Genomic DNA, 15,873 nt, shown 5'->3' on the forward strand with positions numbered 1-15,873 from the left:
ATATACTGTGTAAATTTGCTGAAGAAGGCTAAAAAATTAGCCAAAACATGTACAAGTAATGAGAGAGAGATATAATTATAATATATTATAATTAATTTAAAAAAACAAAAACTGTCTACAGCGCCAATCTCAATTGCCTGTTTATATGATTTTTTAAAATTATTATCTTGAGAATTCAGTTTTGTTATATAAGTTTTCTACTTCCCCCTTACCTCCACTTTATCGCGCAAGCAACATAACTTTCTTTTTTCATTTTTAACGTATGCACTTTTATGTATGATTTAGAGTTAATGCTGTACTTTAAATTACATCTATCCCTCTTTTGTGCCTTTAAGTTATTAAATTATTTAAATTTTAGATTGATACATTTAATTTTTACTACAATGAATTGATAATTCAAGATTCTAAAATGCATGGAAATTACATTGTAAACATTATTTTATCGCACTAGGGGTATATCCGAGAATTTTCCTTATACATGAATGTATACCCTAAGAAAGCTCTAACTAATGGTAGTTCCAGAAATTATACAGTCGTAACCGAGAGAAAAAAATATTTTATTTGCGACAACAAAAAAATTATTTGGAATCAAAAGTAAAGTTGCATTTTTTATAATTAAAATAAGAAGAATAAAAAATTTCAGTGAGAGTTAAATCTTCCAAACTCTCCTCTCCCTCACGATTATGATGCGCACACTGAGGACTAGCTGTATATGTTTACATTTATTATATATTTCTCTATTAACAAGCAAGCACGATAATTAACGTAAGTGAAAAGTTCCTAATAGAAATAAAAATGTAAACTATCGATAACGTGTGATATAATTGGCACTATTCTAAACATTGCATGTGACACTTCTCACATTAGGAGAAAAGCATTATCTCTAAACAAGTAGAAGTAACGTAGGAAAAAAGATAAGAACTCTAATATAATGAATTTTATAATTATAAATAAAAAATATTCAATAATTAAATACATATAAGATATCTCGATGACAAAAAGCGCATTATAAAGTCGGAAAAAATTAATTAAATGCCATATCTTCCTTTTTAAAATTTTTATCAGATATTTCTTTAAATCAGAATTCTTTGATCGCGCGCTATTGGCTAATTGTATAAGAGTGACTTTAACCATGATGTGTGTATGCCGGGCATGTAGGATATCTTCGACATTCAGCGCAGGCCAAGTTTGCAGGAGCTAATCGTCGACTGGCCAAAACTAGCGACACACGCCAAGGAGAAGGTTCGCGAAAAAAGTCTTAAGGGAATGCATCCTTGCATTAAATTCCAAAAAGCCATGAAACAGAGAGCAGAACCGCCCCGCAAGGCTTCTATTTCCTGCGCGGTATTCTGGTTAATTAAATTTGAATATCACAGCACATAATTATCTATAATATATTACATAAACAATTGTTTAAAATTTATGAATTAAGGAAGACACTAACAAGTAAACCTACCTTTGTGTGACTCGCCGATTTCATTGAAACTTTGCACACTTGTAGAATAGGCAAAAATAATAGATACGTATTTTTTTTTATCGGCAATGGTCAACATTAAAGGGGTGAAATCGACCCCCAAAGTTGAAGATATTAGGGCATCGTCATGATGTTTCACATAAAAGTAATGTACCGATCAACACGAAACTATTACAAAATGTTTTTTATGTTAGATAGTAAAGTTTACATGTCCGACTTTCCATGCACCCTTGTTGCGGGAGGTAAACCACCCTTCTCGTAAGGAATAATTGTTATGACGAATGGGTGACGAAAGTCTATTAACATTTTTATCTATAGTCTGATAAAAAAAAATATTAAAAAATAAAAAACACCAAAAAATAATAGTGTTCTGCTTTAGCTTTAGTTAGGTAGATCAGACTATAGATAAAAATGTTAATAGACTTCGTCACCCATTCGTCATAACAATTATTCCTTACGAGAAGGGTGGTTTACCTCCCGCAACAAGGGTGCATGGAAAGTCGGACATGTAAACTTTACTATCTAACATAAAAAACATTTTGTAATAGTTTCGTGTTGATCGGTACATTACTTTTATGTGAAACATCATGACGATGCCCTAATACCCTCAACTTTGAGGGTCGATTTCACTCCTTTAATGTTGACCATTGCCGATAAAAAAAAATACGTATCTATTATTTTTGCCTACTCTACAAGTGTGCAAAGTTTCAATGAAATCGGCGAGTCACACAAAGGTAGGTTTACTTGTAAGATAAAACTTTCCTACAAGACTTTTTACGTTTCAGTACTTCATCATTTCACATCATAATTTGCCAGAATACCCCTGTGTTTTTTGGATTTTCTTGATCCTTTGAGCGAAATAAAATATAAAAATTCTGTTGTAACACAACAAAGAGATCGACTCTTACGAGATGTAATTGATTTCTTTGTTTTATTAAGGCAGGTGTTACATCAATCCGACTAAGGATGTAAACCGAATAAATCGTTGAAAACGAAAGCCAGTCAGTTATTCGCAAGAATTTTATATCTACGTATATTTGTTTTGATCAAATTTTACAAAAATTTGATGTATAATTATATTAAAATCCGTAACTTTTCCGTAAAGAATATTTTAAAATTTTTGCGATTATTTACGATTGAGAAATCCCTTTGGCCTGCGCTTTTCTAAACAATTTATAAAAATTTTAGAAAATTATGAAGTAAAGGAGTAAATATAAATTTGTTAATATATGTAGGGTGGAGTTGGCTAAGTCATACCGACGGTTAAATCGTACCTCCATTGTATTTTCTAAACGAAACATTTTTTTTTTAAAGATAATGATACTAATGTGACGCTGGTAATATGGGTTAAAAACTATCATTTTTATTTTGTCTTCGAGTCGTCTATTTACGAGTGGCATTCAAAATTGATTTTGTTCGGTGTCTGATCTAAGTTTGGTACAATTTATCTAAGGTGTTATCAGGGTAGGTAATTGAATTATAGTGTTCTTCATGGTTATAATTGATATTTAAAATCTTTTCGAATATAGCATCAAATTAGCAAAATATTTGTAAGTTATATTGCTATTGGCAAATTTGTAAAAATAGAGGGAGTTGGGTAAATCGTACTTGTCGCTGGTCTTTATATTGTATCGGTACGATTTTCGCAAGTGACGCGAGCAATATGTGGAAGTTACTATTATAACATAAAAGGACCTACAGTGAACTGGATTCAGTGTGTCAGGTGCTCTAGTAAGTGATTGCACGAAACCTGTAGTGACAATCCTGACATTTACCAAAACTGTTTAAATAAGCGCTCAAGAAAGTGATTACTTATCAACTATTGAGCTGTCTATTAAATTTTTCTATTGAGTCTTTCTATTGAATCTTTTCTATTGTGACGGAAAAATCTGTAATTGATGTTATTTTCAAAATTGATTTTTTCATAATATCTGAGATCTTAATATTCTGAAATATAGTCCAATGATAGCTTAAATCAATTTAAGTATTGCTTTTTACTTTGTTTTCTTAAATAAGTTTAAAAAACACAGAGTCTAATTTATGTTTATATAATAGAAAAGTTTTTATTATACCTACTTAAATATGTATACTCAGTTTGAAATTAAAAATAAATTTATTAATAAATAAGTTTTAAAATTAATTTTATTAATTTTTCCAGTAAACAAACTGACATTATTTATCGTCATTTTGACGTTAAAGATGTTATTTTAATGTCAAAATGACAATAAGCAATGTCAGCTTGTTTGCTATATTAGAAGTACGATTTAGGAACCAGGTGGTACAATTTAACGACTCGGTCTCCAAATTGTACCAAAAGCTACTTTTTAAAAAAATCTAATTTAAACAATAATTTAATGTTTATTTTCGTAAAAGTATCGTTTTGTTTTATTGCCAATGAACCAAAGTTTAATGTAAGTACAGAAATATTTTGATCTCTTTAGTACTTTTGTTATAATTTTGTTTAAACGTTAGGGGGTACGATATAGGCGACTTCCCCCTATGAATTCTTATGTTTTTATCAGACTAGAGATTGATATTGAGATTGAGATTGAATTTTACCAATCAGAAGATAGAAAATCATATCAAGTTTAATAAATTTTGCTTTGATTGGTCAAATTCAATCTCAATTTTAATCTTAATCTCAATCTCTCTCTGGTCTGATACGGGCATCACACAGATTAATTTGGAATTACAGATATAGAATTACCTCAATTATCCGATGCTTCGATTATTTAACATTGTCTTATGCCCAATTTCTTCACTTCCAGATAAGTTGTGGATAATCTTATCCAGGAGATATCTCCATTGTATTCTGAGAGATATTTCTTGGATAAAGTTATCTAGAGGTGAAGAAATTGGGCATTAATCTTATTTCTATCTAAAACATGTTTTTTAATAGAATAAAATATCTTGATTATCCAACTTCTTTAATCAATCTGATCCACATTAGGTCGGATAATCGAGGTTCTGTAATTGCAATTAAATCTATGCATCTCACGCTTGGCTTAATTAAAAATGAGCCTTATTGTCACATATGCTTATCATCACGCATGCACACGATTTCATGGATGTTTTTGAATTAAAGATCATTAGTCAAATGGACAAACCTCATTTAAACAATATATAGATTATTCAAATAACATTCCTTATCATTAAACTTTGTTCTGTTGAGTTATGTGACTCACATTTATCTGAAAAACCGTAGAATTATTAATGAACAGAGAATATTTACGATATTCGAATAATATAATTTGTGATAATTATATTATGCTTAGTAATACTTAATATAGTATTTATTATTAATATTATCTATATTTTGATAATATTCTGTAACAACTTAATATAGCTTAACATTTGTTAGAATTATTAAAACTGTTTAATGATCGTAATCACTGCAGTTAATCATGCACAACTCACAATGACGAGCGACAATTGATTCAGAAAATCTGAAACAACGAAATTTATAAAACTAAATATAAATAAAGTTAGGAATAACAACTAAATTCGAAATAAAAGCCTATCATAGCTCTCCACTAAAAGCGATCAGCGAGTAAGATCAACATGACGTATTTTGAAAAGATACTGTGATAGTGGATGTGCCTTTTCTTGTTTCTAGAATAGTGGATCGCGTAGGCCGTCTCTGGCCGAATTAATACCCGACTGGCCAACCCTGCATCACTTCACCAAGACGGAGGTTGGATCAATTCTCTATGAATCGAACTTCCCATCAATAATTTCACGTATTGATTATCTGCTGTGCCTGTCACTGTTGTCTCGACAGTCTTCGAAGCTCGACGATCTACCTATCTTCTGTCTCTGATTCGCTTGAGAGCTCGCTCTTTCTTTGGACGACCCTCTTATACAAATTAATTGTCTTGTCCTAAATTCTACTACTGTTTCTTCTGCCTTCGATTAATAAATTCTGTTTTATTAATTATTTAAGATCAAAGTTACGTCGTTTCTGTTGTATCTTCTGGCTCGACCTATAATATAACTTTCTCTAATTCTTCTCTTATGTTTTGAGAGAATATTCTGTTTAAAATTTATTTGCAGGGATCCTAATCTGTGACAAGTTTTTCTTATAAAAAGTTGCTAATTTACATAATTGGAAAAAGTTATTCTCTTTTTAATTAAATTATTATTAATAAATAAGATTATATAAGCTAATATGTTTTTATTAAAATATTTTTTAGCTTATTAAAATGATTTAAATTGGATGTCGAATACAATATTTTAAATTTATTGATTTATACATATATTTACTTGTGAGATGCAAACTTTAATATTAAACATTATTTATCCAATAGAATTAACTTCGTGAAATCTATTAAATATTTTTTAATAATGAGACTGATTAAAACATCAGCAAAAATATTCACAGTTGGATTCTCTTGCATCAAATAATATCTTTCTTCATTGGTGTCGTCTCTGAATGTATTATAAGCAAAGTCTTCTTCAGCAACTATCTTCTCGCGCATTTTGCTCGAGCAATAGCAAATACATTTTTATTTTTTTTCAAGGAAGCCAACATACTCTTTTTTCCTCAAAACCGTTTAACACTAGATCATAAGCATGATCATAATAATAAGCATGATAAGTCATGAGCTTGAAGACAAGCTTATCAAGCCAATTCTGTCGATGAATAATCGACCGAACTTTTAGCAAGTTTTTTGTCTAGAATTTCCTTCTAGAATCCCTTCCAGAAACTTCGTCTTCGTGCCTTTTTTCGTCGTCCTCTCCTTCCGTTCTTCCGTTCATACGGAGAGGCAGTGACGCCATTTTTCAAATTTTTCGCCGATTTTTCCTACTACCTTTTTTTGTAGCCTGGCAAAGCGATTGCTGTCGATGTTGAACAATACTATTATTGGATTTCTTGATTAAATCTCCGAATATGATTCATAGTTGATTGGTGGTATCTTTTTCGCAGAAACAAGAAAGTTTCCTGAAGCCATTGGTAGATCAATATGCCAAAGAAGGCAAAGATAAGAAGGTCGTCTTCGAAGCGAACTTTTCGAAACCGAACTGCAAGCCGAAATGGTTCTTCCGAAAAGACGTAAGTATTTTTTCAGAAATAATCATTATTTAGTTATATTTTTTTATTTTTGCAAGCTACACTGAAAAAAAGTGTGAAGTTAATACACAAAACTACGTGTTCGGGATTGAAAACACTATGTATTTTAAATCCAAATACATATAGTGTTTTGTTTATGGAAAAAGTTTTAAAGTAAAACATCTTTAAGGGGCTGGTTGTTCCATCTTCAGAAACTTTGTAATAATTTATTTGTTGGATAAACATAAGAGTAAAAGAGTAAGAGCATAAGAGAGTAAGACAATGAGCTGAAATTTACTGAAAGGTGAAATAACCCAGTCTAAGTGTTTAAAAAATAGAGAGAAGAACATAACATTTTAACAATTTAAAATTAAACACTTCTTTTTCAGTGTATAAAAGAGTTGAGTAAGGTATATTATATTTTATGTAATACATTTTATAATTTATAGAAAAGCAGATTAAAGATTGAAGTAATTGATAAGTAATTTGCTTTTTATGTAGGAATTATTCCCATCGGCGAAATACAAATTTAAAAATGAGGAGGATTGCTATCAGCTCGTTATTACTGGACCCAAAGTCGAAGACACTGGAAAATATACGATCGAAATTGCTGGTGTATCCAACACAGCTTTTCTCAATGTAGATGGTACGTAACATAGTTTGAATAAATCTTCTTTCTAAGAATCAAACTTTTACAGTACATAAATTTTATATTTTGAAATTCCTTTAATTTCAGAACCTGATCCAACATATACCTTCTTAAAGCCGTTATCGAAAAAGACTAGTGGTTTTACAAAGCACGAAGCTTACATGGAATGTACAGTTAGTTCTAATATGGCGCAAGTTTCCTGGTACAAAGGCAAAACGAAACTCGAGGTAATTTATTATGCTGAAAATTCAAATAAATATTTAATATTTGTAACGTTATAGTATTTAAAAAATTCTATTGTTATTTTTTTTTAGGATGGAGATCAGTATAGTATTTCCAAAGATATGTCCGGCGTGTGCCGGCTGGCGATCAGGAGCGCAACTCTCGAAGATAGTGGCGAATACACTTGCAAGATAAACAAGCAAACGGACAAGACCGAAACCATACTCACTATAGTCGGTAGGTATTATTAAAAAAAAACCACAATAATTCCCAATCACAATTTTTTATTTACAAAACTTTAAACGTATATAAAACTTAATAGATTTTCTTTTTTTTTAGAATATCCTTACAAATTCGTCAAAGTGCTGAAACACCAGCAATTGATAGAAAAGGAAACCTTGACATTATTTTGCGAACTAGATGATGCCGCGGGTGAAGTCCAATGGTTCAAGGGTGACCAAGCAATCACACCTGACAAAAGGTACCTTTTTACGTAATTTTTTATTTTAAGAACATTTTTTAATAAATAATTTCTGTGCTAGAGTACAAATTAAGGAAGAAGGCAGAAAACGAAAGCTCATTATTAAAGATTGTAAAGTCACCGATGCCGGACTTTACTCTTGCGTGAGTAACGCAGATAAGACCGAAGCTGAAATTGTGATAAACTGTAAATATAATATTTTTTAATTTAATTCTTTAACTGCTCTTAAGAAAAAAGATATGGTTATGTATCTTCTCGAAAATTATAGACGCCAATCGCTTCAACAAGAAGTTGAAAGATACTGTCGCGGTTGAAAGAGAGAAGTTGGTGCTGGACGTTGAACTTCAAGATCAGACCGCGCCAGCTGTATTCTACTTTAACGGCGAGAAGATCGAACCTAATGAGAGAGTGGAGATCAAGAATTTGGGTGGCGGTAAGCACCAGTTGGTCTTTAATAAGTTGGAAATGACAGACGATGGCGAGATCATGTGCGAGAGTGGTCAGCTAACGAGCAGTTGTAAACTCACTGTGAAAAAGGGCGAAAGCAAGCCGATCGTTGACTTCCCCGACAAAGTCGAAGGACCCTGCAGCGCTCCATTGGTCTTTGTCGTGCCTTTCAAAAGTAAGGATCACATCTTATGTATAATGTAATAAAATTTATGATGTAAACATGTATTGTAAAATGGAAAATTTATTTTTGAAATTTGTAGTTGATGGCACCAAGCAGAGTCAAGTGGAAGCGAAACTGATGAAAGACGGTAAACCTTTACCTCTCAAGGACGTTGAAGTTGTCGTCGGTGAGGATAAAATCACATATAAAATCAAAAAACCTCAACGTGAATCGTCTGGTATCTACCAGATTAAAATTGGCAATAACCAGGGTGAAGAAGTAAAGGATGTCAATATTGTTATGCAAGGTTTGTACTATTGTAGGAAGTAGTACGCTTATTCAACGATAGAGGTCGCGGAGGCGTTGCGCTTAGACCTAAGATAGAGTTTCTTTTCTTTATGATTATTATTATTTTTATTCTTGCGATACGGCATTGTTATTAAAAAGCTGCGTGGTAACGACGGTTCCAGCTACCGACTCTGTATTTCATTTAACTAATTGTGGGTACTAATAAAGATTCCTACAAAATTGGGGGCTCGTCCGCTCGGTACGAAACGAGAAAAACGCTGATTGCAACGCAGAAAGACGAAGAAGACGACGTTAACCTCAAAAGGGAAGCATTGTACATGTATATGTTTTTCCAAAAAAGACGTGACGGAAACATAAAGACGACGACGACGACATTGCTTTCCCTATAAGAAGGTAAAAGAGAAAGAATTATCGCTTAATAAAAAGTAAGTGAAGACGATATACAAAAAGACGGAAGCATAAAGACGACATACGACGACGATAAACTGACGAAAATGGAAAATCTAGGACAAATTGTGTCAATACGAGACAAAATCAAAACTGCATCTCGTCCTGCAATACAGGCATTATATAAGTTGATATTCGAGAAAGAGGGAGATAGAACTAGTCGACATAAACTGCGAGAATTTTCTGGATTTACTTTTCAAGATGAATCTGACGAATATCGAACGAAATTTGAATATTCTAATATTTTTAACATTGGAGACCTAACCTCAATATGTAATCTGCTAGGCCTAAACTATACTGGTGCTAGAGAAGAGTTACGGTCACGTGTAATACATGCACTCATGGACATCAACAGTCTTGTTCCACAAGATAATCAAGACGAAGACGGGGAAGACGATGATGATGCAGACAATGAGGACACAGATGATAATGTTTCCCAACACAGCAGTAATAATCAAAGTGGACCAGTAAGTGACAATAGCTGCTTAGAAGACGATAGACATAAAAGACGAAAAAAGAAGGTTAAATTTGCTCTGCATTTTAAAGACGTAGAAGATACAGTCCTTTCGATGGAAGCAACAGCTATCCAGTTGAACGCTGGATCACTGACTTTGAGGACACAGCCATATTATTTGAATGGAATAGCATGCAGAAATTAATCTTTGCAAGAAAATTATTAAAAGGTGCGGCCAAAACATTTTTACAAAGTGAAGGAGTGGTCAAAAGTTGGAAAAAGCTAAAGATAATGCTAGAGGAAGAATTCAGTTCCAAAATCACTGGCGCTGACTTACATAAGATGCTTGCAACCAGAAAAATGAAGAAAGAAGAAAGTGTACAAGAATACTACCTACTGATGAAAGAACTTGCTTCACGAGGTACCATTGACAAGGAATCTGTCATACAATATGTGATTGATGGAATTATGGACGAAGAAACTAACAAAATACTACTATACGGGGCGAAGGATTTTATTGATTTCAAAGAACGTCTACGCACTTATGAGAGGATGAAACTGATACAAGATAGAAAAACGGCTAAAAATAAGGACCATACAAAAAACAGAGAAGATTCGTCCAAGCAGGTAAAAAAAGATGCCAAGGAATCATCAAGTAAGACCTTCAATTGCTACAACTGTGGCGGTAGTGGCCACAAAGCCAACACGTGCAAATATAAAGCTCAAGGAAAAAAATGCTTTAAATGTAACAATTTCGGGCATGAAGCATCAAATTGTTCAAACAGTAATTCAAAAGATAAAGTTACTACAGAAGCAAAAACGGCAATAAATTTAAATATCGAGTCTATTAGTCCTATTAGTCGTATGTGTAAAGAAATTACTATTGATAACGTTAAAATCAACGCATTGATTGATACAGGTAGTCAACTTTGTTTATTACGTGAAGATGCTTATTTGAAATTAAATCCTAAAGAATTACTTAAGTCATATACTATCATAACCGGAATTGCACAAAGTGAAGTTAGAACGTTAGGCTGTTTACAAACTGTAATTTCTATTGATAATAATAATTATCCGTTAAACTTTCATATTGTACCTTGTAATGCGATGAAAATGCTCGCTATCATAGGAGTTGATTTTTTAAGTCAGGCTGAAATTAAAGTGACACAAGATATTTCGGTTACAAAAATTGAACCTGAAATTTTTTTAGCGCAAATAAACTCAATTGAAGAAGAATTTACAGATACAGATTCTATTACAAATAAAGAAGTTAAAGAAAAAATTGAAAATTTAATGATGTCATATAAACCGAAAAAATGTAAAGACACTAACATAGAATTATCAATAGTACTTAAAGATGAGACTCCTATTTATCAGAGACGTTATAAAACGTCGATTCATGAAAAAGAAATTATCGAAGAAACTGTAAATGAATGGGTTAAAGAGGGAATTGCAGAGTCTTGTTCTTCAGAATTCGCAAGCCCGGTACTCATTGTAAGAAAAAAGGATGGTTCCCCACGTATATGCGTTGACTACCGTAAAATTAATAAAGTAATGATCAAAGATAGATTTCCATTACCACTCATAGAGGATCATATCGATCAACTTGCAGAAGCTCATGTATTTAGCACTATTGATTTGAAAAACGGATTTTTCCATGTTCCTATTAAACAAGAGAGTAGAAAATATACTTCATTCGTCACGCATCATGGACAATATCAATTTTTAAGAGTACCATTTGGACTGTGTAACTCCCCTCCAGTCTTTCAGAGATTTATTAATCACATTTTCAGACCTTTGATCAACGATAAAATAGTCTTATTATATTTAGATGATCTAATTGTTATTTCATCTGATATAGAACAGGGTATTCAACGATTAGAATTAGTACTACAGATCGCCAGTGACTATGGACTTGAGATAAATAAGAAGAAATGTCAATTTATGAAGACTTGTATTACATTCTTAGGCTATGTAATTGAAACTGGTCATATATACCCATCTCCTGACAAGCTGATGGCAGTAGCATATTTCCCAGAACCACGTAATGTAAAAGACGTACAGATATTTTTAGGATTAACGGGATACTTTCGTAAATTTATCGAATTTTATAGTATTATAGCGAAACCTCTCAGTGATTTGTTGCAGAAGGATAAACCTTTTATTTTTGATGTTACGAAAAGAGAAGCTTTCAATAAACTAAAAGAACTATTAAGCAAGGATCCAGTCTTAAGAATATTTAATTCAAAACGAGAAACAGAACTACACACTGATGCATGTCGTGAAGGTTTCGGTGCTATCCTTCTACAACGAGATCCTGATGATCAAAAACTACATCCAGTTTATTATTATAGTCGCAAAACAAATAACGCTGAACGTAACTATACTAGCTACGAATTAGAAGCCTTAGCCGTTGTTCGGGCTTTACAAAAGTTCCGTCATTATCTATTAGGAATAAAATTTAAAATAATTACTGATTGCGCTGCTCTCAAGCAAACTATGGAAAAAACGAAACTATGTCCTAAAATAGCTAGATGGGCTATGACATTGGAAGAATACGATAAAATCATTGAACATCGTTCTGGTTCTCGAATGCGACATGTCGATGCATTAAGTCGTTATCCTGTAATAAATATAGTCGACAATAATATCACAGTAAAAATTAAAGAAGCACAGAAAAATGATTCAGAGTTAAAAACTGTTATAGAAATACTTAAACACAAAGCATACGATGATTATATCCTACGAAATGATATTCTGTATAAGTATAAAGACGGTCAAGAATTGTTAGTTCTACCAAAATCCATGTATAATGAGGTAATCCAGGCAGCTCATGACAAAGGTCATTTCTCTGTAAAGCGTACAGAAGAAAATTTAAAGAATGATTATTATATTCCTAAGTTAAAAGACAAATTAGAAAAATTTATTTCTAATTGCATACATTGTATACTAACAAACAAAAAAGAAGGTAAACAAGAAGGCCTTCTAAATCCGTTGACGAAAGTAGATTTACCTTTATATGTTTATCATATAGATCACTTAGGACCACTAGAATCTACACATAAAAATTATAATCATCTTCTTATGGTAATCGATAGTTTTACAAAATTTACGTGGATATATCCTGTTAAGTCGACGACTACTAAAGAAGTAATCTCTAAGCTAGAACTACAAAAGCAAATTTTTGGTAATCCCGTTACTATAATTTCAGATCGTGGAACAGCATTTTCATCACAAGAATTTTCTAATTATTGCAAGGAAGAAGGAATAAGACATATTATGATTACCACAGGTTTGCCACGTGCTAACGGACAAATAGAGCGAATCAACCGTACAGTCATTCCGATTTTAACAAAATTATCTTTAGACGACCCAACCAAATGGTATAAACATGTACCATTATTACAACAAACCCTCAACTCAACATATCAGCGTAGTATTAACACAACACCATTCGAATTGTTAATTGGTACTAAAATGAGACAAAAAGATTTAAGTCTTAAAGAAATATTAGAAAAAGAATTCCAGTATCTGTTTGAAGAAAAACGTGATGTTACGCGAATAAAGGCAAAAGAACAAATTTTAAAGACTCAAGAAGAAAACCGTCGCATTTATAATCTTAGACGTAAAAAACCGGCGAAATATAAATTAGGCGATTTAGTAGCGATTAAACGCGTCCAATTAGGTCCAGGCCGAAAATTACGAGCAAAATATATTGGTCCTTACAAAATACGTAAAATTAAACCAAATGACACTTATGATGTCAAAAGACTAGATCATGGAGAAGGTCCTATTTCGACAAGTACTTGCGCCGAATACATTAAACCTTGGTCTTCTCCTAATAATATCCTCGAGGCCGATGATTAATGAGGATGGCCGAATGTAGGAAGTAGTACGCTTATTCAACGATAGAGGTCGCGGAGGCGTTGCGCTTAGACCTAAGATAGAGTTTCTTTTCTTTATGATTATTATTATTTTTATTCTTGCGATACGGCATTGTTATTAAAAAGCTGCGTGGTAACGGCGGTTCCAGCTACCGACTCTGTATTTCATTTAACTAATTGTGGGTACTAATAAAGATTCCTACACTATTATAAATTTTTTTGTACGTAAAATAATGTCTTATTTTTTCTTATTTATGAATTATTCTTTCAGACGTTCCATCTCCACCATACGACGTTGAAGTTAACGAGATTTTCCAAAATTCCTGCGTCGTTTCCTTCAAACCGTCGAAAGATGATGGCGGCGCACCCATCACGAAATATGTTATTGAACGCCTCGATCTTAGTTTAAAGTCTCAATGGGACAGCGTGGGTGAAGTCATGTCGGGCGAAAAATGTGTCTACAAAGTCGAAGATCTAATTGCGAAGAGGGAATACAAGTTCCGCATACGAGCAGTGAATAAACTCGGTTCCAGCGAACCGGCAATGTTCGGCAAACCAGTCTTAGCCAAGGATCCATGGGGTAAATTTTATCGCAAATTAATTGATATTTTTTTTATGTCGAAATTAATATTATCTTCTACAATAAATTCATATATTCTCAAAAATTATAGGAGATAACAAAATGATCTTAGATGTTAAAGTTAATTATAAAAATTTAATCTCACTATTTGGATGTTGATTTAGTGATTCGTAAATATAAATTAGAGTAAAAGAAGTAAATGAAGATATTCTTGTGTTTTTTAGACGAACCAGGCAAACCCACAAATGTCGACGTAACTGATTGGGACAAGGATCACGCTGATCTGACATGGACAAAGCCCGAAAATGATGGCGGTGCCCCGATTACTGGCTATATAATTGAGTACAAGGAGAAGTTTGGCAAGGAATGGGTAACGGGCAAGGAAATTGAAGGCGACGTGACTCAGGCGACTATTGACGGTCTCAAAGAAGGCACGCAATACGAGTTTAGGATACGAGCAGTAAACAAGGCAGGTCCTGGTGAACCGTCTGATGCCACTAAACCAATTATCGCCAAATGCCGATTTGTTAAGCCATATATTGTTGGCGATGGTCTTACAAACTTAGTCGTCAAAAAGGGTCAAGTCATCAAGTACGATATCAAGTATGCTGGCGAGCCAGAACCAGAGGTGCACTGGTTCCTGAGCCAGAAGGAGATAATCCAGGATACGGCCGAAAGAGTCACGATCGACAAATACGAGAGAAATACCGTACTGACAGTTAGGAAGACTACCAGACCTGATTCCGGAAAATATAAATTGGTATTGACGAACAGTTCTGGCATCTGCGAAAGCGTTGCCGACGTTGTTGTTCTTGGTAAGCTAATTGCATCTTTTAATATCTCACAAAATTCTTTCGAACTAAAAATTTTTTTAATTGACATTTTTCTTGATTAAATTAAAATAAATTTTAATAGTCCAGTAGGGGTGGCACCCAGTTGGACACGGCTCAATTGGACACGAGCCACTCACAGCGCTTGAGACTACAAAGCTCCTAAGCACCGGTCGCTGTGATTGGTGGTGTCCAATCGAGCCGTGGTCAATCGGGATCACCCCGTCCAGTAGAATTAGACTTAAAAAGACCCGTTTGCGGAAAAATTGTAATTAGGCATTTCTCTCGACAAAAATGTTCGGAAGGCCATCAAAAAAGGAATATATACGTTTGAGATTCGCAACTCGTGTGGGAAATATGCGAAAAAAATTTGAATAGTTGCAAAAAGTAGGTTTTTCGCTTATAAAACGAAAGCTGTCGATTGTATGGAAAGAACTTCAATATGAAAAATGTAGGTATTCGAAATACCTATAAAATGAGATGTGGAACATTAAGATCGGTCTATAGTGGAAAAAAATATAAAAACCACCGGAAAAGGCCTTTTTTCACTCTCTCTCTGTTCGTCGAGATTTAAACGCAAAGTTTTGAAATTCTTGTAAAATGTAGCCCTCGTGATGACGAACAAATCTAGGCCTGAACGAGTCTTAAATGTTCATTAGTTTTTGCAAAAAGCCATTTTTTCACTAAAAACTTGTCTGCGGAAAACTTAATTTCTTCATCTTTGAGCAGTCGGATAGCAATTTGCAGGAGTGCTTTTTCTTCTTCAAGAGTTGCACTATCACGTACACTTAGTAACAAAATTTTCGATACCGAGGGCACGCTGGACGAGCTGCGAAGCCACCTAAGCGGTTTCGTAGATCAAAATCCGGACCGATTCCAGACC

The 15,873-nt window shown here is 33.3% G+C and overlaps 1 protein-coding gene across 2 annotated transcripts in view; it reads left to right on the forward strand.

The window, feature by feature from the left end:
• The window catches only part of bent (projectin protein bent), a 221,823-nt gene that overhangs the window by 72,608 nt on the left and 133,342 nt on the right, over positions 1 to 15,873 (forward strand). For both annotated transcript variants that reach the window (XM_018510206.1, XM_018510207.1), the window contains 10 exons: positions 6,402 to 6,527; positions 7,026 to 7,170; positions 7,261 to 7,400; positions 7,488 to 7,632; positions 7,735 to 7,876; positions 7,938 to 8,062; positions 8,145 to 8,498; positions 8,587 to 8,793; positions 13,852 to 14,160; positions 14,385 to 14,975. In XM_018510206.1, the coding sequence (XP_018365708.1) occupies positions 6,402 to 6,527; positions 7,026 to 7,170; positions 7,261 to 7,400; positions 7,488 to 7,632; positions 7,735 to 7,876; positions 7,938 to 8,062; positions 8,145 to 8,498; positions 8,587 to 8,793; positions 13,852 to 14,160; positions 14,385 to 14,975 (2,284 nt within the window). The remainder of the gene's footprint in view (positions 1 to 6,401; positions 6,528 to 7,025; positions 7,171 to 7,260; positions 7,401 to 7,487; positions 7,633 to 7,734; positions 7,877 to 7,937; positions 8,063 to 8,144; positions 8,499 to 8,586; positions 8,794 to 13,851; positions 14,161 to 14,384; positions 14,976 to 15,873) is intronic.

The sequence above is a fragment of the Trachymyrmex cornetzi genome, unplaced genomic scaffold (genome assembly GCF_001594075.2).
Source record: "Trachymyrmex cornetzi isolate Tcor2-1 unplaced genomic scaffold, Tcor1.1 scaffold326, whole genome shotgun sequence".
NCBI lineage: Eukaryota > Metazoa > Arthropoda > Insecta > Hymenoptera > Formicidae > Trachymyrmex > Trachymyrmex cornetzi.